The following is a 23207-nucleotide window of genomic DNA, read 5'->3' as shown; positions in this document are numbered from 1 at the left end:
TCCATATTATTAAAAGCTAAGTTTTTATTTCCGCCCCCAGGTTTATAAGTAGACAAGTTACTTAATCTCTCTGAGTCTGATTCTTCCATCAATAAAATGATGTTCTATGTCCTCCTTTCTGGGGCCATTGTAAGGATGGCATAGCTGATGACCCACATCAACTGAAAGTTGAGTGCCCCCCCCCCCAGTTTCTTGTAATTAACTAGTACGGGAGTTTCAAGTCTTCCCTCCTTGTCCATGGATCCCATGTAGATCTGAATGGCTCCATAGGTGCTCTGAAACTATAGCCGAAACTGCTTGTTCTTATACTTTTAAGATGGGAGAGTCACTGGCTTTGGATTCTGTGACCCCAAACAGGTTAGCCCCTGCCTTGGCAGTTGTCAGTTTGAGGACCCAGAGCTCTTAGTGTGTCATAGCCAGGACTGGGTAAAATTTAGAAGCGTTTGACATATTTGAGGAACAGTGTATATATATATATTTTTTAATTTATTTTTTATTTTTTAAAATATTATGAGACAGAGTGCACACACACGTGCATTCGTGCATGCACACGTGAATGGGGGTTTAGGGGTAGAGGAAGAGGGAGAAGCAGATTCCCTGCCAAGCAGGGAGCCCAATGTGGGGCTCAGTCCTGGGACCCTGAGATCATGACCTGAGCCAAAGGCAGCTTAACTGACTGAGCCACCCAGGTGGTCCTTTATTTTTTATTGTATTTTTTTAATGTAGGCTCCATTTGGAGCCCAGTGCAGGGCTTGAACTCATGACCCTGAGATCAGACCTGAGTTGAGATCAAGAATCAGATACTTAACCAACTGAGGCACCCAGGCACTCCTGTATTTAAAAAAAAAAAAAAAAAGAAAAAGAAAGGAAGGAAGGACTTTCAGGTACAAAGAATTAGTTATATGGATTGGCTTAGGACATATTTTTGTAACTGATATGTTTACTTAGTTTTAATACTCAGTACTAGCTACCATAAGTAGGACCTTGACAATAATCTCTATATGACCATTAGGGCCCATCCAACCCTTTGCTCTACTTGTCTCACCTGAGGCAACTGTTTACTGAATCTTTTTTTTTTTTAAGATTTATTTATTTATTTGAGAGAGAGAGAGAGAGAGAGGCAGAGTGTGAGTTGGGGAAGGAGCAGAAGGAGAGGGACAAGCCGACTTTGCTGAGCCCAGAGCTGGATGCAAGGCTTGTTTGTATGTTGCTGAGATCAAAACCTGAGCCAAAATCAAGAGGCAGTCACTCAACTTCCTGAGCCACCCAGGCACCCCCTGTATACTGAATCTTACAGCCATCATTCTCTTGGTATCTTTTAAAACATAGCTTTACTGCATCTCTGAGTTTTCCAAACACATTCACGATTAACACCTATGTCACATGCCCTGTCTTCTGCGGCGTTTTTTCACTTACTATAATGCTGAAATTCATCCACTTAGTATTTGCTGACAGTCCTCTAGATTGTGTGTCACTGCAGCTTCTGATTGTGGCATGAGATTCCATTTTGCATATGTGCCACAGTTTACTCATCCTCCTGTGGAGGGGTGTTCACATTGCTTCCAGGGTCATGCTCTTGTGCTCCTTTGCTCCTGTGAGGATGCCACTGTTGATGTTCCTGCCTCTTGGCACATAGATGCAAGAGTCTCTCTGAGATTTGTAGCTGGACATGGACTTGCTGGGTTGTAGAGTGTGTGAATAGGATATATCAATCTCACCTGTCGAATTTGTTTTTCAGAGGTTCTCCCTCCCACTGAGGTTTAGTAAGCCTTAGCCAGACACTCTCTAGGACTATTATGTTCAACCTCCACCGAGTACTCTGGAATACTTTTGCATTATTCCTGAAATCCATTCCGCAGCACACTTAAGTCAGAATCCTTTTGGCATTCCATATTCTAAACTGCTTAAGTAGAATTCTAACTTCTTCTGAAGCACATTCTGCAGAGTAGAACCATGATCTCATGTTTGATGCATCAGAATCCCATGGAGGTTCTGTTAGAACACTGATTTGTAGGTTCCACTCCCAGAGGTTCTGAATCTTTAGACCTAGAGTGGGACTTGAGAATTTGCAATTTTTTCTTGAAGATGTTGTTTGAGAGAGACATTTTATTTGAGATGATGACCCGAGTTGAAGTCAGAAGGTTGACGGACTGAGCTACCCAGGTGCCTGGAGAATTTGCATTTTTAACAATTTCTAGGTGCTATATTGATGCCACTAGTCCTGGGACCACAATTTGAGAACTGTAACCTATGACTGAATTTGAGGTGAGTCATTGAAAAAGCTACTACAGATAAATGATTACAGAATTACAAATTCATGAATTATGGTAGGTTTTGTTGTTGTCATTATTGTTATTCCCATTGTCTTTAATACATTTAGGAATAAAATATCAATGAATGGTAACTTTTTTTACTTGATTTTTTAAAAAGATTTTATTTATTGACAGAGACCACAAGTAGGCAGAGAGGCAGGTAAAAAGAGAGGGTGAAGCAGGCTCCCTGCTGAGCAGAGAGCCCGATATGGGGCTCGATCCCAGGACCCTGAGATCATGACCTGAGCGGAAGGCAGAGGCTTAACCCACTGAGCCACCCAGGCACCCTTTTTACTTGATCTTATTGGCTACTTTCAACCTTACAAAGTAAAATAGATGTTAAAACAGTGTTTCTTTTTTGTTCTTAATCCTCTTGTAAGAATATGATGCTTTCTTACCTATACATTGGAAGAATTTGAAAGTGGTGGATCATCTGTAAACTATCATGCTCTTGATTGATATACAGGGCCACCTTGCTACTTCCCTGGCACCAATCAAGACTGAATTGAACACCATTCCAAGGTGCAGCATGGCTTAAGTGTGGATTGTTGTCTATCAAAGTATTAAAGGAGTATACCTCACACTAGTAAGTCATTGAACTTAGTTGACATTTGTTCAGCGAATGTTTTACTGGATCCTACCATGGGTCATTTATGATAGTTCATGGCAAAGCAGAGTACAAACAGTATGATACCAGGCCTGTTGACCAGGAGCTCTGTTTAGGTGGTGGAAGAGAAGTTTCAGTACAGGGAGATCTACCTGGAAGCACAAATTGAAGGGAATGGCAGTTCGGGGAAAGCTTGGCAATTTGACGTCTCTATTCACTAGATTTTTTCAAAAATAATTTTTTTGAATTGCTATAACATCTAATGTTTTGTCTGCTCTTACGTAGTTCACATCCCTGTCACTCATTTGGAATAAGGATGATCTGATTGTAATTTCATCTCAAGGTGACTTGGTAGAAAAGTGAGTACCTGTGTTGTGTTCAGTTTGAAAAGCAGCTCACGTACTATATATTCCCTCATCATCTACAGTAAAGACAGTAGGGTGTAATAGTTAAATGTGTTGGAATCTTGGCTTTGTCACATTCTAGCTGTGTGACCTCAGGCAAGAAAGTTCTCTGGTTCTGTTTTGTCCTCTGTAATGGGGTGGATAACTATTTGTGCTATTGTGAGAGTAAATGAGTTAATACACGTAAAATGCTTTAAATTGTTCCTTGTAAATGGTTTATGCTTAATAAATTGTTATTAGGATTTGGTAGCATCTCGTTTGTTGAACAAATGGTTGTGAAGACCAGGTGTGCACATTGTTATAACAATGTAAAGAAGACATTTTGATATGAATAGCTCTACTCAATTCCATATGAAGTCCCATGAAAATGTAAAAAACATAGATAATAGGCAAAAATTCTCTAACGATCATCTAGTTCAACCTCCTTATTTTACATATGTGGAAACTGAAAACGAGAGAAATGGTGAGCAGCTCAGGGTTGCTCAGGAAATGCTAGAAGTGGCCCTGAGAACCCTAGGCCCTGCCACCTGGACTCATGCTCTTTCTCCATCCTGTGCGTCTTCCCTGATGTGACAGTGCCGTGAAAGACAAACAAAAAACGACAATTAACAAATCATTTGGGGAGCCACGACCAAAACAGATGAAAAGATTAGCAATAGACGTCAGTGTACAAAGAAATATCAGATGGTGTGGCATAACTCTAAGTACACACCTCTGTGACTTCATCAGCTGCTCTCTTGAAGGAGAGAAATACACCTATCAGTTGCTTGAGTCATGGAAGGTTGGCAGAGTAAGAACATTATTTTTTGAAAAGAATCTCAGTAGTTATAAATCAAAGTCAGTCTCTCCCCTCTTTTCTCCTACCAAGTTTAGATTAAAATAAACCAGAGGAACAGTTCCCCTTTACCAGGTCTGCCAGTACTTTTCTGTCTTTCCTCTTCACAGCCTTTGGGGTTTGGGGTGGGGAGATGGGGCGAGTCTTCCCTGATGGGCTAGATCCCCACAGATTACCCTCCAACAAAGCAGGGCCTCAGTGTGAAGATTTGTATGCATGAATATGTGGGAATGGTGCTGGAAGTGTTAATTCATTGGTGGAAAGAATTTCTCATTTGTCTACGTTATTTCCACTAAAGGGTAAGGGTGCTACCATCTGGGATTGAGGTGGGAGTATTTCCACACACAGTATCTCATTAATTCTGCATGAATCCACTGCCTCTAAGAATTTTACAAAATAATCCATGCCCCTAAAACACTCCAGCTCTGTCAAAAGGTACTATTGAAGAAGTGAATGTAGGTTAGGTCCACCCCTCCCTCTACCCAGGATTGTCATATGAGTAACAGTTTGTAACTTTCCTAGACCTTTCTCCTAAGTTTAGGTAGTATTTAGATAGTATAATTTTAAAAGAAAATGGTGATCATACAATTCTTATTATCCATAACTTGTTTTTTTTTCTTTCTATACATGCAGATCTGCCTTAATAATCCCAAAGTAGCCCATCTTTTAGCTCTACTATCCATATTGGCTTTTGACTATTTGTGGGTGACATTTAGATTGTCTCTAGTTCCTTGCCATTATGATTTGCTTGCTTATTTGTATGATGGGATATGTAGTAATAGACGCCCAAAAGTATAATTGATTAGTGGAAAGGTTTATAGATTGCAAATTTTTGTAGACTACTAGATTGCCATCTAAAACTACCAATTACTGACCGTTGCTAACCATTACTGACCACTGTTCTGTTGCCCTTTAATAATTGGGTATCTTAGTAGCTCTAGGACATTCGTATACTTTCTAACCAATTTTTGCCCAACAGAGCTGCAGATTGATTGGTTAATCTGGAAATAAATATTTCATACTTTTTGTTACTTATGCCATTCTACTGTTAATTTTGGTGGTTGAGAGTGATGCTATTCACACCCATTGCATCTGCTTATCACTGTAATTGCTTTTTAAAAACATGGGTTTTTTTCCCCCTCATTTTAAGATAAGCACATTCACTTATAGAAAATTTGGGAGACACAAAAAAGTAAGGATTACCCCTGTGTGGGGGGATTACTATATAAAGAGATAGAGTTCTTTTTTTCTTAACAGATTGGTTTTGTTTTCTGTTTTTTCCTGTTCTTATATAAAGTTCTATGTGTATAGAGCAGAATTTATACCTATATGTATATACTCCTATAATTTGGGGCTTTTTTAAATGACCAAATAAGGTCATGTTAGATAATCATTCTGTGACTTTTTTTAATTAACAAATACCAGGAAATGTTCCCAAGTTACTAAACTATCTAAGAATAGCTAACATTTATTGAGCACTTGCCATGTACCCAAGACCCTGTGTTAAGCCCTGTGGATGCATAAACCTATTTAATAAGGTTATCAATTAAATTTTAAAACTTAGTGTGTTACTTAGCCATATGATAATCCTTTGAGACTAAAGACTGTTTTTACTCTCCTTTTGCAAATGAGGAAAATGAAGGCCAGAAATCGTTCAGGGCTACTTCATTTGTGGGTGGTGGAACTGGGGTTTGAAACCAGGTGGTCTGACTTTTAACCATGTACTTTTAACCATGATAGCATACCGGTTCTCATACTGCAGCAACGGTGGATTCCAGTGTGTATGTAGGAAGCTTAAAGTAGAGCTCCCAAAGCTACGAAGAGGGTGGCTTTCTAATGGCAGATTCTGGCCTGGAGATTCAGCAGGATTGTATGCCTCAACCCAAAGAGATGCACACGCAGTTTTTCCCATAATTTGTGTCTTCATGCCATCTCGTGTAGTCCTGGCCCAGCTGAAGGTACCGGTTAGGGAGTGGTGGCCTTAAGGATCCAGGGGAGGAGTACTGCTTCCCGGGCCTCTCATCCCCGGAAGCAGCAGAAGAGGATGGGCCCTCGAGTCTGGGGAGGAGGCAGCTAGCCCCTCTGTGCCTTGATTTTCTTAACTGGAAAAAGGAGATAATGTAGGATTGTTGTGAGGATTGGCTTTATAATACATGTAGAACATTGAGAACAGCGTCTGGCACGTGTTTGTTCCATCAGTTCCCTCTCCCCAGGTCCGCGGTGCTTAGTTTTCACCTGTGACCTCGTTACATCCCCACAGCCACCCTCCAGAGAAGCTGGTGTCATCCCATTTTCCAGGTGAGGACACCTGGTCACGCTATGAGCCCAGCTCCGTGCACGCTGTACTCCTGGGTGTCAGTCCCTGGAGCCACAGACCCAGCCAAGAGGGGCAGGTGGTGAAGGGAACACCGAGGTTTGAGTTTCAGCCATTCAGATATTATTCAATTTTAAGTTAGGAGGAATTTGTTTCTGTGGGAAAGTACACTATTAAATTCTGCCACTCCAATGAATTCGTTTGGATTTTAAATTTGTAAAAGATGCATTTTCTCAGAAGTTGAATTAGTGTGTTTCTACACTGAAGTGCACACCTGAATGGTTTTGTGTAAGGCAACAGCAGTATATTTAATGGAATTAAAATCTGTATTCTCCTTTGAACAGACATATAGATGGTGGTATTAATTTTTAAATCATATATTTGCTTTTTGAGAGTAATGACATCTATTTAAAATATGCTGATAACAATTTTTAATTTTTATGACATTTGTAAGATAGGAACACTATTTAAAGGTTTTGTTTTAATGATTTTATTTTCTTAGCCTAACAATTTGGTAACTCTGACTTTGTGAGATTTTGCCCAAATGTTTAATAGGTTACAAGTCCTATACAATATTTAGAAACCTAGATGGTATACTGTTACTGCTTTCCTGTATAATGAAAGTCTTTTATTTCCATACACTTGATTGAAGTTTTAGACTTCTGACTAGGTAGGCAGTTGCGCCTTCTCAAGTTTGAATATCAAATGAACTTGAAAAGAATACTTAAAATATTGTATTGTGTGAAGGAAATCTTATAATCAAGACACTGCTTATGTTTCTGTTGAGCTCTCTCTCAGCTGGTAGATGTGTTAGAGACTTAGAAGATGAAGAGAGTAATACTTTCCTTTTAAGGACTCACATCTTCTGCCTCTTTTCCATTGCTGTTTTCCTTTATCTGCCGGTGCTTGCTGGAGTGAACATTTTGATTTACCTGAGTTACTGAGTCTTGCTCTGTTAAGATTAGTGGAGGGAATACAGGAGTGTGAAATGTGTAGTACGTGAGAGTCTAGGAACGATGAAACAAATTAGTAGAGAATCAAGAGAACCTGTGTGGAAGGAATAATGGTGGTGGTTGTTCTGGGCTTGGAAAAAGTGTTAGATTTGGGTTAGGAGAAAGGAAAGCGCAGGCTGGAAGTGGGTGGGCCATATGTGGGACGCAGTTCATTTTATAAACATTTACTGAGCACCTGCTTTGTTTCAGGCACTGTTTGTTTCAACAAAGATCCCTACCCTGTAGGAAAGCCCATAACTTCCTGTAGAATTTCATAAACCATTGAGGGAGGCATCCACCTATAATAATATAGAGTGATTAATTGTACTACTGAGTGATATTGTCATAAAGCTGATTGTTGCACTTGTAGTATATGATGTCACTTTAGTTATGTTTCAGCTAAAGACAGATGAATTATGGAAGGGACTCAGAAATGTATATATATTTTAAAAATCTTATCTTGGTTATCTATTGTTGCATAATAAATTACTCTAAAACTTTGCAGCTTGAAACACCAATATTTATTTTCCAGTTTCTGTCAATCAGTAATCTGGGTGTGGCTTGTCTGGATGCCTGTAGCTGAGGAGCTCTCACTAGGTGGTGGTTGAGGTATTGGTCAAGGTTGCAGCCATTAAGGTCTAACTCCAGGAGAAAGAATACTTCTAAACTCACTCTGTGACTCTGGGCAGGCTGCAGGTCCTCCCAGGCTGTTGTCTGGAGACATCCTTTAACCTTGCCCCACCAGCCTGTCATGGGGCTGCTCTTTCATGACAGAAAGAGGGATCCGAGAGACAATGGATGATAAGTGATCCCAAAAGGAAGCCATGTCTTTTAATCACCTAAATTTGGAAAAGAAATCCTCTTGCTGTATTCTATTTGTTAGAAGCTAGCCACTAAATCCAGCCCACAGCCAGGGAGTAGAGGCACCCTAACGTGTGTACACCAGTTAACAGGAATAGTTGGGAGCCATCTCAGAGGCTGCCTACCCCCAGATTTTACAAGTGATTATTGTATATTGAGACCTTGAGACCCTCCTTCCCTACATTCTCCCCCCCCCCCTCTTCTGGATAAAAGGAAGAGGAAAAACTAGCCAAGGAACTTTTCTGATGGGGGGGGGGGTGTGATTAACCTGAACCACAAATATTTTTACTGAACATCTATAAACTTTTGAGTTTTGATGTTGTTTTAAAACGGGAAGATGAGTTATTTCACCCTCATTAAACTTTCTATAGAACTGATCTCCTTTCTGAAAATTGTTTTTAAACTTTTTTAAAGCATAGTGTTTCTAAGTGAGAAAAAAGCTGTTGTTTGTGGTGTAGCAGAGCAGTTTGTAAGTATGCCTCAATTTAAGTAGTAGGCAAGTCCCCTTAAGGATTGTATGCTCTGAGTGGAATAATTTCAGGTGAACTGTAGGACTCATTCTTTTATTTATTTATTTTTTTAAAAGATTTTATTTATTTATTTGACAGAGATCACAAGTAGGCAGAGAGGCAGACTGAGAGAGGAAGGGAAGCAGGCTCCTTGCCAAGCAGAGAGCCTGATACGGGACTCATTCTTTTAAAGAAGTTTGATAGAAATCTTTTGTATTCTTTTAAATAGAGGTTTGCATGCAGTGTAGATATGTTACGTGGTGACAGAGTGATAAAAGCATTTTTGAAGAACAGATCGATGTCCAGGCTTCACAACCGATTAGAAATGGTGGCCTTAGGCAGTCCTGTTAGTGTCCCTGAGCCCAAGTTTTCTGTCTATAATATAGGGAAATATATATGAAAGAAAGTGTTTTGACATGAAGAATGGTAGATTTATGAAACTTATTAAAATCTTCATTTCAGAAAGGGTATAATTATATTAAGTTCAAATGTCTCACTACTTCCCAATTTTCTGTCAGGATTTTAACCTAGAAAATGCTGTTAGATAATTCTTAAGGTCTGCGTAATCCTTTTATCCAGGAAAGACCACAGTGCCCTTGCTTATTTACATCCGAAATATGGCAACACGTTAGGGAAACCAAAGTAGTTCCTCAGAAAATAGTAAGATAGCATTTTAACTGGAGTTATTGCAGGGTTTCTGCAATTAGTAAGATTTTCTGTTATGTAGCCTGACTGACTGGAATGTACATTGAGAAATTCTTGGGATCAAGGAAGTTTATTAGGTGCCTCTGTACATGTTATCCTCTAGGAAGGAATAAATGCATGTCTGTCTGACTTAAAGATTAGGAGGACGAATTCTTATGGGTTACTTTATAGATTTGTTTTTCTTACTTTAAATTATTTCAGGGTTATTCCTCAACAATCTTAGATGAATAAAATGACTTTTACAGGGTGGCCAAATTGTTTAATCTTCTGGATTTGCTCATAAAATTCACTCCTGAAGGTGACCTGTCTTAGAATCTGGGTGGCTTCCCTAACCATTGATGTAAAGAGAGAAATGGGGGTTACTTGAACCAAAATGTGATTTACTGTCAGCTTCTTCCCTTTCTTCTTCTATAATGAAACCTGTAATAAAAATGCTAGTTATACCCAGGTTCGTTCTTGTATTACTTGTCATCCGTGTGCATGGTCCACTTTCGAATGCTTCGCTCTGACTTGATTAGTCTACAGTGTGGAACTTCACTGTGTGCTCCAGCACTCAGCTTTAACCGAGTCCTTCTTGGCTGCTTTTGTAGCTTTCAGGTTGTAATGCACCTGTGACAGTATTAGACTTATGCAAAGCAGAGTTGCTTCTGTTACCTTTTTCCTTTTGCTTTTGAAATTCGTATTGATTATCGTATCTTTATAAAATAGTTTGTAACCTTCAACAGTGAAATTTGACTGCTTGAGCTAGAATAGAGTAACTTGCTTAAATTAGTCTCTTGGTTTTGGCTTGGATATTATAGTCTGGTTAGGTAACTTTTATCACAAGCACCCTCCTAATGTGTTATTTGGTGCATCATTGAACAGAAGAGAATTTGTAGAAACTGTAAGATTGTGTGAAATCATATACTTTTGGTGACTTCTTTGTTTTGTAGTGCTTCAAAGTGGAGTCTGGGTTTTCATTATGAACATTTGACTAGACCTGAATATTTCAGAGTCGGTTGTTGTTTTTGTTTGTTTGTTTTTTGTTATTCTAATTACAGGGCAGGGAACAATTCACTGCCTAAACCTGTTGATGCGGGAGAGCTGAATTCAGGGAGAAGAATAACTGACTGAAATTACAACTTTAAAGGATGGATGTATATTAGACATTTTGGTGGTTCATCTTTCTGTATGATGAGAAAAGGCACGTAAGGCAGTGTTGTGTCTTATTTTAAAAAAACAACAGGAACAAGGTGGTCTTGGAAAAGTGTCTGTGTGTATTTTCTTCTGATCCCATCCCTGCCCTCAGCCTAACGAATACAAAGAATTAACCCCATGGCCCAACGTGTTTTTATGAGTATATCTGTCCCCACATTTTCTAAGATGCTCAGCTTTTATTAAGAGCCTTTTTTGTTGCAGGTTTTGAAATTCTGTCATTTAAACCAAACAGATCTGTATCCAGATGATGGTGGTGATGGTGGTGACGAAGACAACCAACTGACACTCATTTCGTGTGTCCCATATGCCAGGCCGTGTGCTGAATACTTCTTTATGTGCATGATCTCACTTAATCCTCTGGGGAAACTGTGAAGTGAAAGTCATTATTATGTCACCAGTGAGGAAACTAGGGCTTGGAAAGGTTGAGTAACTTAGCCAAAGTAGAGCTGGGTTAGAGTGGAGGGGTTTATTGTCCCGTAGATCCCGTTTTGTTTATGCCTGCTATCTCTGGAAGTGAAAAGTAAAATCATTGTCATTTTGGTACAGACTCAATCTTTATCCTGTTCCTCCTGTGGCTGATGGCAGCCATATAAGGACAGGGGGAAGAGTTCAGGGTACTCTCAATAAGGCACAAGAGTAAAAAAATATCAAGAGTCCATGCCAGACCGGGTAACCCCCTGTATGTGTGTGACACTAACATGTAATACACCACACAGCAGCATTTGCACTAGTGTATGTGGCAGGCCACTCTGTGGCCTAGGAGGCATCTTTGATTTCTCTTTTGCCCATATTTCATTCCGTCTTCCAAGTTCTGAAGGTTCTATCTCCAGAACCCATTCCTGGTTTATCCATCTGTGTCTGCTTCTGATCGAGCTGTAGTGAAAACTGGCCTTCTTGCCTGAACTATTGCAGTGGCCCAATATCTTCCAGCCTCCCACTGTCGCCCACCTGTAATAAATATACGCAAGAGGGTAGAGGGTAGAGTAGCTGAAAGGGATCTTTTTCACACCCTAAAGAAGATCCTGTTGGCTTTCCTGCCTAAAGTCCTTCACTAGCTTTTCATCGCAACTTAGAGAAAATTCAGCTTCCTGCCGTCTATCCTTGTGTACTGTGCTCCAAAGGCACTGGCCTTCTTTATGGTTTTCATACTTACCAAGTTCGTTTCCATTTTGGGTCTTTGTACCTGCTGTTTCCTCTACCTGGTCTGCTCTGGTCATTGATCATCTTGTGGCTGACTGTATATTATCAAATATCCGCATCCCGGTGCAGCCAACCTTGGTGAATCTGAATATCCCACTCCAGTACTCCCTCACGTTACTGTATTTTGTTTTCTTTATAGTTCCCATCACTCTCTGTTATGTTAATTTATTGCTTTGTTATCTGTTTCCACCCCCCACTAGAATGTGAACTTGAGGGCAGGGCCTCCCCTGTGCCTAAAAGAGTGTGCCTGTCATGTAGCAGCACATTTAAAAATCTATCGAATGAATGAAAATTTTCATCTCACTTCAGCATTCCATTATGAATATTTCTACATAATCTCTTTAAAAAAGATTTATTTATTTATTTGAGAGAGGGAGCAAGCGACAGAAAGCATGAGCGGGGGCAGGAGAGGTTGAAGAGCAGACGGAGGGCGAGAAGCCGATTCCCGCACCTCAGAGCAGGGAGTCTGATGATGCAATGCGGGTCCTGACCTCTGGGCTCTGAGCTGAAGGCAGACGCTTATCTGACCAAGGCACCCCTATTTCTCCACAGTTTTAAATATTCAGAATAGGGGTTGTGAACTCTGATTCACAGTCCAGATCTGGCCTAAAGACTTATTTTACTTGGCTTATTAAAAAATGTTGTCGTTAGGGGCTCCTGAATGGCTTAGTCAATTAAGTGGCTCCCTTAGGCTCAGGTCACGATTCTAGGGCCCTGGGATCCAGTCCCACGCCAGGCTCCCTGTTCGGTGGAGAGCCTGCTTCTCCCTCTCCCTCTCCCTGCTGCCCCCCCAACTTGTGCGTACTCTCTATCTCTGTGTGTCAAATAAATAGATAAAGTCTTTTTTTTAAAAAAAACAGCCATTAGAAATATAATTTACATCCAGTCAAGTGCCCAGATCTTAAGTGTACAGTATGGTGGCTTGTGCAGCCTTCTCTGAGCTCAAGATGCAAAAGGCTCTCTCACATCCTGCTTCCAGCTGCGTCCCCTTCCCATAGGGTACCTTGCATAATCTTTTTAAGTAGCTCCTCACATTTACGAATTGCGAGATTTCACATAAAAATTCAGAATTCCAACATCCCTTGAATGATGGAAAGGTAGCAACACACGATCTGTTTTCTCTTTTGGCCATTATATGGCCATAATAATGTATTATAGCTGAGAAGCAGGTGTCCAGAGTGGTGGCACCAGTGCTCTCCAGTTTGCCTGTAGCCTTCAGTCCTCCTTCTACCCCTAACTTTGAAATCAGTTCCTAGTTGCCATTTATAATTTCATTTGAATTTTTTTATGATGGAGAAATATTTATTTCTTCCATTTTCTCTCTAAAAAAGTAGAAAAGTGACGGTAAGCTAAAAATTTGTGTGAAATGGTTACATGGAAGGTCCTTAGACTTGGTCCACTTCATTCATATGTATCGGTAGCCCACCCTAATTCCACATGGTTGTGTTTAAAGGTGATCTGTTGTATAAATGTGTCATTTATTTAACTAGGCTCCTGTGGAGCATGTAAGCTAGTTCCAGTTTTTTGACATTATCAAGAGCAACGTGTAGATGAATCTTTGTACAAATCATTTTTTTAAAAGGTTTTATTTATTTGACAGAGAGATCACAAGTAGACAGAGAGGCAGCCAGAGAGAGGGGGAAGCAGATTCCCTGCTGAGCAGAGAGCCTGATGCAGCCCAATCCCAGGACCTGAGATCATGACCTGAGCCAAAGGCAGAGGCTTAACCTACTGAGTCACCCAGGCGCCCCTGTACAAATAATTTTTTTTTCTTTTCTAAGGTTTTATTTAAATTCCAGTTAGTTAATGTAACAGTGTAATATTGGTTTCAGGGTACGCTTCAGGAATTTGCATGTCATCATCCTTGTGCAGGGCCATGCTGATCTCTGTATTGTTCTGATTTTAGTGGATGTGTTGCCAAAGCAAGCACAAATCATTTTTTTCTTAGGATAAGATTTTAAAAGTGGTATTTCTGGGTCAAAATATATTTTGTTTGTAAGATGTGATACACATTGCCAAATTTCTGGTAGTGGGATGAATTGATGTGATCTGTCTGGAGAACAGTGTGGGGAAGTATGCTTTTTCTATAGTAAATAAAAAATTTTTTTTCTGCTCATGTAGTTAGTAAAAACAAAAAATGAAAATGCTAGCTAAGAAGTTTTTCATCCTCTTATCTGTAGAAATAGCTTGTATTTTATTTTTAAGGATATATCGAAATCTTTTTTAGTACCATGTTTAGTACCATGTTGTACCTTAGATTTACATTGTGAGTCAAATCATGTACTGTGTACTTTGTATATGAAGTAATGTGAATACCTTGGTAGAACTCGATAACCCTTTACTCCTGATTCTTAAACACACACACCACACACACACACATACACACATACACATACACACATACACACACGGTTATAATGAGCTCTACCATGCTCTATATGGGAGTATATGGAAATAAATAATGCAAAATCCTTTTTACCCATTGATTTTATATTTGCTTTTATATTTTTGGTTAAATGCTACTGTTTTACAATTTGTTTTTTAAGGAGATGCCTACATAGAAGGGTGACAGCAGCTGGACTGAATGTTTCACTGTTGAACTGGTTCCTCAGGTAGCCTGGCTCTGGTGACTGCTATGGGAGAGTGGATGACTGTTACAGACCCACATCTGTCTTCAGGTAATAGAGTCTAAAAGGAGTGTAAACTAAAGTGGTTTTAATTGTAGTGGTGAATTTTTAAATGAAACTGTAAAATAATTACCATAAGTATTGAAGATGTGACTAGAGAGAGACATAAATAGTTGTAAAATATCCAACTTTTATCTTCAGAAAATTCATATGGGAAAGCTAAGAATTGTGCCATAATTAGTGGGGTTCAGTGCCTTTGATAGATGATGGTTTGTTATTATTTTGGAGAAGAATGTTTATGTGTTTGAAATAAATTTATTGGCTACTTCAATATGTTGCTGTAATTTGTTCCTTTAATACATGACCTTTGACTCAGGTGATTCTTATCTGTTATTTTTATAAGTCTGAAATACTATAAATTAAAGTCGTATATTGTAGCTTAACATGCCTACTAAGGGCACTCTCGTATCTTCTTGGAAAAAAGTTCAGTTGACTCTTGGATAACATGGGTTTGAAACGTGTGGGTCCATTTATACATGGATTTTTTTTTCGATAAATGTAATATAATACTGTAAATGTATTTTCTCTTATGACTTTCTTAGTAACTTTTTTCCCCAGTTCGCTTTATTGTAAGAATATACTAATGTTGTGCATATAACATGCAAAATATGTGTGAATCAGCTGTTACTGGAAAGGCTTCTTGTCATCAGTAGGCTGTTAGCTGTGTAGTTTTGTGGAAGTCACCAGTAGCACACAGCTTTTCTGCTGCGTGAGGGTTTGGTGCCCCTTACCCCTGTGTTGTTCAAGGGTCAACTGTATGTAGTTTTCATACAAAGAACAGTTTTGCCTTAATTTGAAAATTGTTAAAAATATTTATATAATTCAAAATCTTTGGTAATGGAGGTAGTTTGCTTTGCACGTTTTTTTAAGTTGTTTAAGTAAATGCCTTTTATTCTTTCAGAAAGCAAAAATATCTGTCAATATACCTCAGAAACAAAGATGTCTCCATCAAGTTTATACTCACAGCAAGTGCTATGTTCTTCAATACCTTTATCAAAAAATGTGCACAGTTTTTTCAGTGCCTTCTGCACAGAAGAGAATATTGAACAAAGTATTTCGTATCTTGATCAGGTAAAAAAAAATTTTGTGTGTGAGAAGCAATAGCCTGAATCATGTTATATAACAAAACATATCAAAGTTATGAGAAAGCACTTGTCAAGCACACGTATATTGTTATGACTTGGCCTGGGCCTTACAACATATGAGACAGGCAAAGAACTGTGGTGAGCATTCCATGTGAGTACATGGTAAACATGTTTATCAGGAGCAGGGTGGCCTCCACATTGCCCTAGAGACTTCTCCGCTGGACTCTCTCCATTATTTTACTGATACACTAAGTTCCTTGTCCAGGACACAGGCACTTGTAGAGTAGAGGCTAAAAAGAGCCTCTCTCAGTTCTCTCAGTTTTTTGTCCTTTAGGATATTTACAGTTTTCTTAACTTAGGATAGTTTTTATTATTTCTGAGAAAAGATTTCTATCTTTTGTTTCTATACTAAGTCATTTGGTAACCAACTTTGAAGAAAACATTTTCTCTTACCAGGAATTGACTACTTTCGGTTTTCCTTCATTATATGAAGAATCCAAAGGTAAAGACACAAAGAGAGAATTAAATATAGTTGCTGTTTTAAATTGTATGAATGAGCTACTTGTACTTCAGCGGAAGAATCTTCTAGCTCAGGAAAATGTAGAAACACAGAATCTGAAACTGGGAAGTGATATGGACCATCTGCAGAACTGCTATGCAAAACTTAAGGTAGAACTTGCATGTCGACCTGTATTACAATAAGCCAAATGTCTCATAAGCTAAGCTAAGTGATAGCTGTTTTCTCTTTAACATTTTTTGGGTTTTATACATACATCCTACAATGCCTGAAGGATAGAGGTCATTCCTGAAGGGGGGATCTGTGGTGAGCTGGAGGGGGTAGTTAGTGGCCTCCAAGGTTATAAAAAGGCTGTGAGTTATGGATAATACTTTAATCTTAATCAGAGAGACCTAGGGAAGGTCTTACGAATTAGAGTGCACTTGAAGGCTGTAATTCTGCATTAAAACTTTTTATACCCTCCCCAATGTCCATGTGCTTTGGTGAGTGCTGTGAAGTGTGTAAACCTGGTGATTCACAGATCTGTACCCCTGGGGATAAAAATAAATGTTTATAAAAAATAAAAAATTAAAAAAAAAAAAACCTTTTTATACATGGGTAACCTTTGCCAAATGTTTAAGTAGCTAGTGAATAATTACACAATGATATTGGTGATCCAGACCTGTTTAACCTTTCCTCTGAGGGGTTGCTTATTAGGACAGCCCAGAGTATAGAATGTTTTCCAGGAAATCTTCTAATTCTTCTCTTTTAATTTGACCTGAGCCAAAATCTGGTATTTTTCTCTGGACAGAAATGTTTGTTCAGTGGTAAAAGTTGCTGATCTGTCCTTGAAGAGCTTCTGGATCTAGTATACGATTCATTCAATTCATTGAGCAAAATTTATTGAGTATTTTTGCGCCAGGCACACTGGGTTTCACAGAGGAGTGAACCCGGTCCCTGCTCCCAAGCAGATTGTAGCATAATGGAAGGAGATACATTGAACCATAATTATTTGCTTCATTAGTTGTTCTTTGCGTGGGAGGTGAGGGGACACTTCACAGAGAGTTCACATTTGATCTCAAGTTGGAGGAGTAAGTATAAATTTGCTACTGTTTGGAAAAGGTGTTTTAGGCAGAGGGTATATAACCTGTAGAAAGCATAGAGGTAGGAAAGAGCATTTGACTTTCAGGGAATAGTCAGTAGCTCTGTAGGGGCTGAAGTGGATGATGATGATGATGAATGACAGAGGTGACACCGGGCCCCAGGCATCCGAGGATGTGAGAGGCTCCGTGCAGAAATGCGAAGGCACCAAGGAATGTAAGTGAGAAGAAGGTATCATTGGTATCAGGTAGATATCAGCCTGGCAATATGGTGGAGAAACTATGGGGAAGGGGCAGATTTGTATTTGGGACAGAGGTGGGGAGCCCAGAAGTCTTGGTGGAAAGGACAGCTGTTAGCAGGCCTTAGCAGCTGCCAGAGCCAGAGAGGTTTTGGACTTGAACTAAGCTAGCACCAGTGGAGAGGTTAAAAGTGAAATATGAAGCAAATGTGGGAGGTAAAATGGGTAAAGTTTTATGAAAAATTGAATTTGGGGAATAAGAGAGTCATGAATTTAGGATACCGGCTCAGTATCTGTCTCAGGTTTATAAAGGATGATAGTATGAGATAAGTGATGTAGTAGGGGGGTGTGTAGATTTGCAGGGCTGATGGGAGTTCAAGTAAACCGTTGATAATCACTCAAAGTGAATCTGATTTGACATATATGGGACATAGCAACTGGCCCAGTGCCTCTAAGTTTAGTCATTCCAAATGGTCTGGCATGATAGGAAGTCATAAACATTTTGAAGAAGAAGGTGCCAAAAATTCTGGTAACTTTGGAGTTATCGGAGGTGTGTTCCTAAATTTCACAAATTCCTAACTCTCCTTGAGGCCCATTGTTATAGGTATTGTGCAAGTTGTTATTTGTGGTCAGTTATGCCATAACTTGAGTGACTTTTATATTTTATAAAGATAAGAGGATTTTAAAAATATCCCAGTGGCCTCATGCAGAACTTGGCACATTTCCTCAGGAAATGTGTGGAATGAATTCAAAATGAACATCTTATCTTGTACTGATTCCAGCAATGCTGCCATTCCCTTCTGGAAAAAAAAATCTTCAGAGGTTAGCACTTGCAAGGGAGAACAGATGTTGTGCTGGATTCCTACCCTTTCTGACCTGAACGGTTCCCATTTTGCTCCACGTCTTCCTAAAGAGCTTCCTAAAGAAGCTCCACATCAATTTGATTCTTTCTCAAAGAATGTACCGTAGACTGTAGAAGTGCTAAAGAGTCCGAAAAGGAGATTTAAAAAGCGTCCAGTGGCAGCATCACTGGAATAAGTGAAGATTGTCTTTCAAGGGATGCACTTTGAAACTCATTTGTATATATATAAAAAATGTTGGTATTTTAAGAAATTGCCATATGACATTTAAACTTAAGTAAATTTATAACCTTACAGTATTGTCTTATATTGTTTTAAGTGAACATTTTGTGTGCCATTAAACAGCAGTTCTAGCTAACAAATCCTAGTTTGTGTACGCTGTTTTTACTAATCTTTGAAGAATTCATTTATTCCGAGTCCTATGTCAATTTTAATCACAGTTGCATGTGGATGTTTTAGGAACAACTGGAAACCTCCAGGAGAGAAATGATTGGGCTTCAGGAGAGAGACAGACAGTTACAGTGCAAGAACCGGAATTTGCATCAGCTACTGAAAAATGAAAAAGATGAGGTGGGTTGTCAGTTATTGAAGATGAAGTTTAAATGATTTTTTTTTTTCCTTTTGGATTTGACATGACCATACCCCACTTTAAAACAAGAACATTAATTCATCCTTTGTCAGACTGGTACAGTGCACCTCTGTGTATAGCATTGCAGCATATTTAACTGAGCTCAGGACCTCTCCCTGGCACCCCCAACCCCAAGTGGATTCATGGAGTTTAGTATATTGGTCCATAGCTTGTGACAGCCAGTGTCCTCTGCTGTCCATCCTGGACTCTGGTGCATTACAACTTGTTCTTAGGCACCAGGGTGCTTTAAATGCAGATCTTTTATTCTCGGCCATACCTATACTTAATATCTGACATGCCTCTTCTATCTCTGTATTAAATACTACCATTGTTCATCCACTCAAGCTATTAGTTACTTATCTAAATGGGCACAAGAGTTACTATTTTTTTTAAAAAAAGCAATTCACATTACAAAACTTATTTCTGATTGTTATCAACATCATGATTTTAATTTCATTTCTGCTACAGTGACTTCTTAGTATTTGGATCTACAGAGTTAATGCATTTGAAATTACCATTTTTTAATGTATATAAGAAGAAATCATTATGTTCTTACCGCTCTGCACTTTGACCCTGGCCATGTAATAACTATAAAGACACAATATTTATTTTCAATGTTTTTTTTTTAAACTAAAATTAAGGACTTTTAGGGGAGCTTATTTCTTTCATGATTTTATAGTGATTTAGGCAGATTGTTTTGTCATATTTTGACTGTTTAGTAATGCAGTTAGTGGATAGTGAAGTATCTTAAACTGCAAGGTTGCTTATGCATTTCCTTGGGTTGTTTCACTGAAAATTTTGACTAGATCTGCAGATTACACATAAGTGATTTGAATATAGTTAATCTTTAGTAGGAATTGAGTTAAACATCATCTCCAGCAGAGATTAAAAATGTTTATATAGAATAGAACACACTTCCTATCTAGGACTTCCTGAGAAGCCGCCATAGATATAAACACGGAGCTGCAGGGCCGGACGCATAATAGGTACTCAGCAAGTGTTAGAGCCGGATCATGTCTGCTGTTTGGACTTACTCTAATTTGAGAACTGTTCATGATCAGATAAAAACAAACCTCCTTATGTGTTGTGATGTGCTAGGGCTAGTTTGTCACAGATTAACAAGGAATCACGTGAGTCAAGTCATTTACACAGTATAAGGAAGTCACTGCAGATAATCAGGTTAATTCTTGTTTCAGACGAAGCTTTAATCACTTTAATACTTCTCTAAGTGTTTCTGGTTTCTAAATGAGCAGAGTCTGTATGTAGCATAAAAAGGAGCACTGGGTGTTGTACATAAACAATGACTCTTGGAACACTGCATCAAAAACTAATGTATTTTATGGTGACTATCATAACACAATAAAGAAAAGGTAGAAAAATAATTTAGGAAGTTAGCAGCTCTACAAATTTCAGAATTAAGAAGTAAAGACTTCATGTAATTCACCTAATAATACTTTAAAAATTGATTTCCAGTGGTTATTGGGAAGGAAGAATAATCCTAAAATAAACTGTTTTATGAGGAGGTGAATGCTAGGACTTCTCTTTTTTGAATTTACAAATCGTACCTGTGGTTATCAATCATAAAGGGATTCATTTGATCCAAAATGCTTTTTTCCAGGTACAAAAATTACAAAATATCATTGCAAGTCGAGCTACTCAGTATAATCATGATATGAAGAGAAAAGAACGTGAATATAATAAATTAAAGGAACGTCTGCATCAACTTGTTATGAACAAGAAGGATAAAAAAATAGGTAAGAAACCAACTGGTTAATATAAAGGAAATAAATAAAGCTAATATGCTAAAAAATAAATGAATAGATGGAGCATGATAACTCATGAAGTATTATTTTTATGCTTTATGCAGTTGTTTGTATATGGTGTGTATCCATATAAACTAGAAATCGAGGCAGCACAGTAGCAAAAATAATAATTTTGCTTTGCTTCCTTTGTTGCATATAATTACAATTTTTTTTTTAAATATGACAGTTGTAGTTCCATAGAGGAAAAACTAAGCCAGAGGATCTTCTGATCTTCCATAACAAAGAACTGATCATATGAAAACTCAAGATGAGTGTCTTGAGTGTCAAAACAAGTGTGATTTTAGAATTGAGTTCATAAAATTATTTATCAGACCAAATCATTTACATCAGTTCCTTTAAATAAGTGTTGCTGTGCATTTTTGAAGCAACTAGTCTGAAGGATGGACTGTGAATTTTATGCTTATGGTTGTGCTTAAGGTGAACTTTTTTCTAGTGTTACTCTTTTGAAAATCAATTTGCAGCTTCATCCGAGTATGTGCATAATTTCAGGGAAATCACATAGGTGGAAAAGTAGAACTGTGTGCACATGCACGTGTGCACACACGCACACACACACACACGCACGACTACCACTGCGCAGATACAGTTTTGCTGGCCTGGGAAGATAACGGCACAGGAAATCCAAGCATTGATTTATCAGACAGTGGTTTCCAGGTGGACTGTAGGTCGTGTTCTAAGCCACAGTGTACGGTAATGCCCTGAACTGTGGTTTTCGAAGCTGAGCTTGGTGAGACTTGCTGACACAACAGCTGATGAGCAGGTGTCTCAGGCTGTCCTGTGGTGGGCCGTGTCTGCTGTCAGCAGGCGGCTTGGTGCTGGTGGCATCCCCATGGATCTAGTGGAGCAGAGCTCTTGCACTCAGTCAGCTAGCTTATTTTATAAAAATCACTGAAAAATGAAAGCATAATAAGCAGTTAAGACAGCATTGGAAAATCTTTAGGTAATCAAATTTAAACTTTGTTGGTTAACCTCATGTTCATTCATGAATTAAATACAGAGCAGGAGGAAATGCTGGAAGTATAAAATGTAACACCTGATTAGAGAGGTTTATTAAAGATGTGACTGGTAACAGAGCCCTTATTTTATGGGAGTCTGACTGTTTCCTAGTCCAGACCTAACTGGAAGTGACAGTTTCGTAATGATTTTATCAAGTCTAAACTTACAGTAACTTACTGTCTTCTTACTTCCTTCTGATGGCAACTGCTTCCATCCCCCGCCAGACAGAAGAGAAAGTAATACACAGGGGCCTTGACTCCTTTGATGATGAGAACACAGGGCTTGGCAGACTTTTTCTGTGAAGATTCTCCTAGTAAACATGTTCAGGTTTATGGAGTCTATAGTCTTTGGTCACAGCTGTTCACCCCTGCATTTGTAGCTAAAACAGTATTAACACATGGTCTGGCAGTGTGTTAATGAAATGTATCTAGAAAATCAGGCAGCTGGCCTGCAGGCCATAGTTTGCCAACCCCAATGATAAAATGAATAATGATAATAAAATAATACCAATCACTTTGTTAAGTGTTGTAACAACTTCTTTTACTCTTCACAGCAACTCTTGGGTAGATACTTACATTATTCCCTCTGTATTGATGAAGAAACAGGCTTCATAGTTAAATAACTGGTCAAGATCTTAGTGCTTCTCAGGGATGGAGAACTGGAACTTGAAATCCGGGCTGTTTGAGCCCAAGTCCTAATCTATACCAGGTTGACTTGTGTGTTCAGTCTGTATAGAGTGTGTTAGAGTTTTATACACTTAAACGTATGTATGGTAAGAATTGGTTTTGTTTTGCATGTTCGTGTTTGTAGCTATGGAAGTTTTAAATTATGTGGGGCGAGCCGATGGAAAAAGAGGCTCCTGGAGGACGGGTAAAACTGAGGCCAGGTAAGGTCCCATTTAAATTGATATATTTCATTAGTGTGTTCTTTCTATAACTGCATTTTCATACTGACAGTTTCTTCCTCAGGAATGAAGATGAAATGTATAAAATTCTCTTGAATGATTATGAATATCGTCAGAAACAAATCCTAATGGAAAATGCTGAACTTAAGAAGGTTCTTCAGCAAATGAAAAAGGAAATGATTTCTCTTCTTTCTCCCCAAAAGCAGAAACCTAGAGAAAGAGCAGATGATAGTACAGGAACTGTAAGTGGCTCTTTCCTCTCTAATAGAGTTTCGGATTGCTAAGTCAAACAATTTAGACAGTAGCTAGGTATTCCCATTGGGGACACCCTTGGTATTTTGGACAGAATGCTCATTGCTCTGCTACCCCTAGTCACTGTGACAATGACAACAGAATGTTCCTGTGTGTTTCTAGACGTGGCCTGAGAAATGATGTAAGTGACCTTCCAGGGAC

At 38.8% G+C, this 23207-nt stretch overlaps 1 protein-coding gene across 14 annotated transcripts in view; it reads left to right on the top strand.

Annotated features, from left to right (window-relative positions):
* Nucleotides 1–23207, top strand: part of SSX2IP (SSX family member 2 interacting protein) — a 42800-nt gene that overhangs the window by 4928 nt on the left and 14665 nt on the right. For 8 of the 14 annotated variants that reach the window (XM_082688193.1, XM_082688190.1, XM_082688192.1 and 5 more), the window contains exons 2-8: nt 14483–14614; nt 15525–15694; nt 16165–16377; nt 18863–18973; nt 20650–20785; nt 22661–22736; nt 22819–22996. In XM_082688193.1, coding sequence (XP_082544319.1) covers nt 14572–14614; nt 15525–15694; nt 16165–16377; nt 18863–18973; nt 20650–20785; nt 22661–22736; nt 22819–22996 — 927 coding nt within the window. In that variant the 5' untranslated portion in view covers nt 14483–14571. Of the gene's footprint in view, nt 1–14482; nt 14615–15524; nt 15695–16164; nt 16378–18862; nt 18974–20649; nt 20786–22660; nt 22737–22806; nt 22997–23207 lie in introns of all 14 variants that reach the window. The other 6 variants (XM_082688187.1, XM_082688180.1, XM_082688182.1 and 3 more) reach the window with 1 other exon arrangement.

The sequence above is a fragment of the Mustela nivalis genome (genome assembly GCF_964662115.1).
Source record: "Mustela nivalis genome assembly, chromosome: 10".
NCBI lineage: Eukaryota > Metazoa > Chordata > Mammalia > Carnivora > Mustelidae > Mustela > Mustela nivalis.
This window is presented reverse-complemented; position numbering and strand designations above follow the sequence as displayed.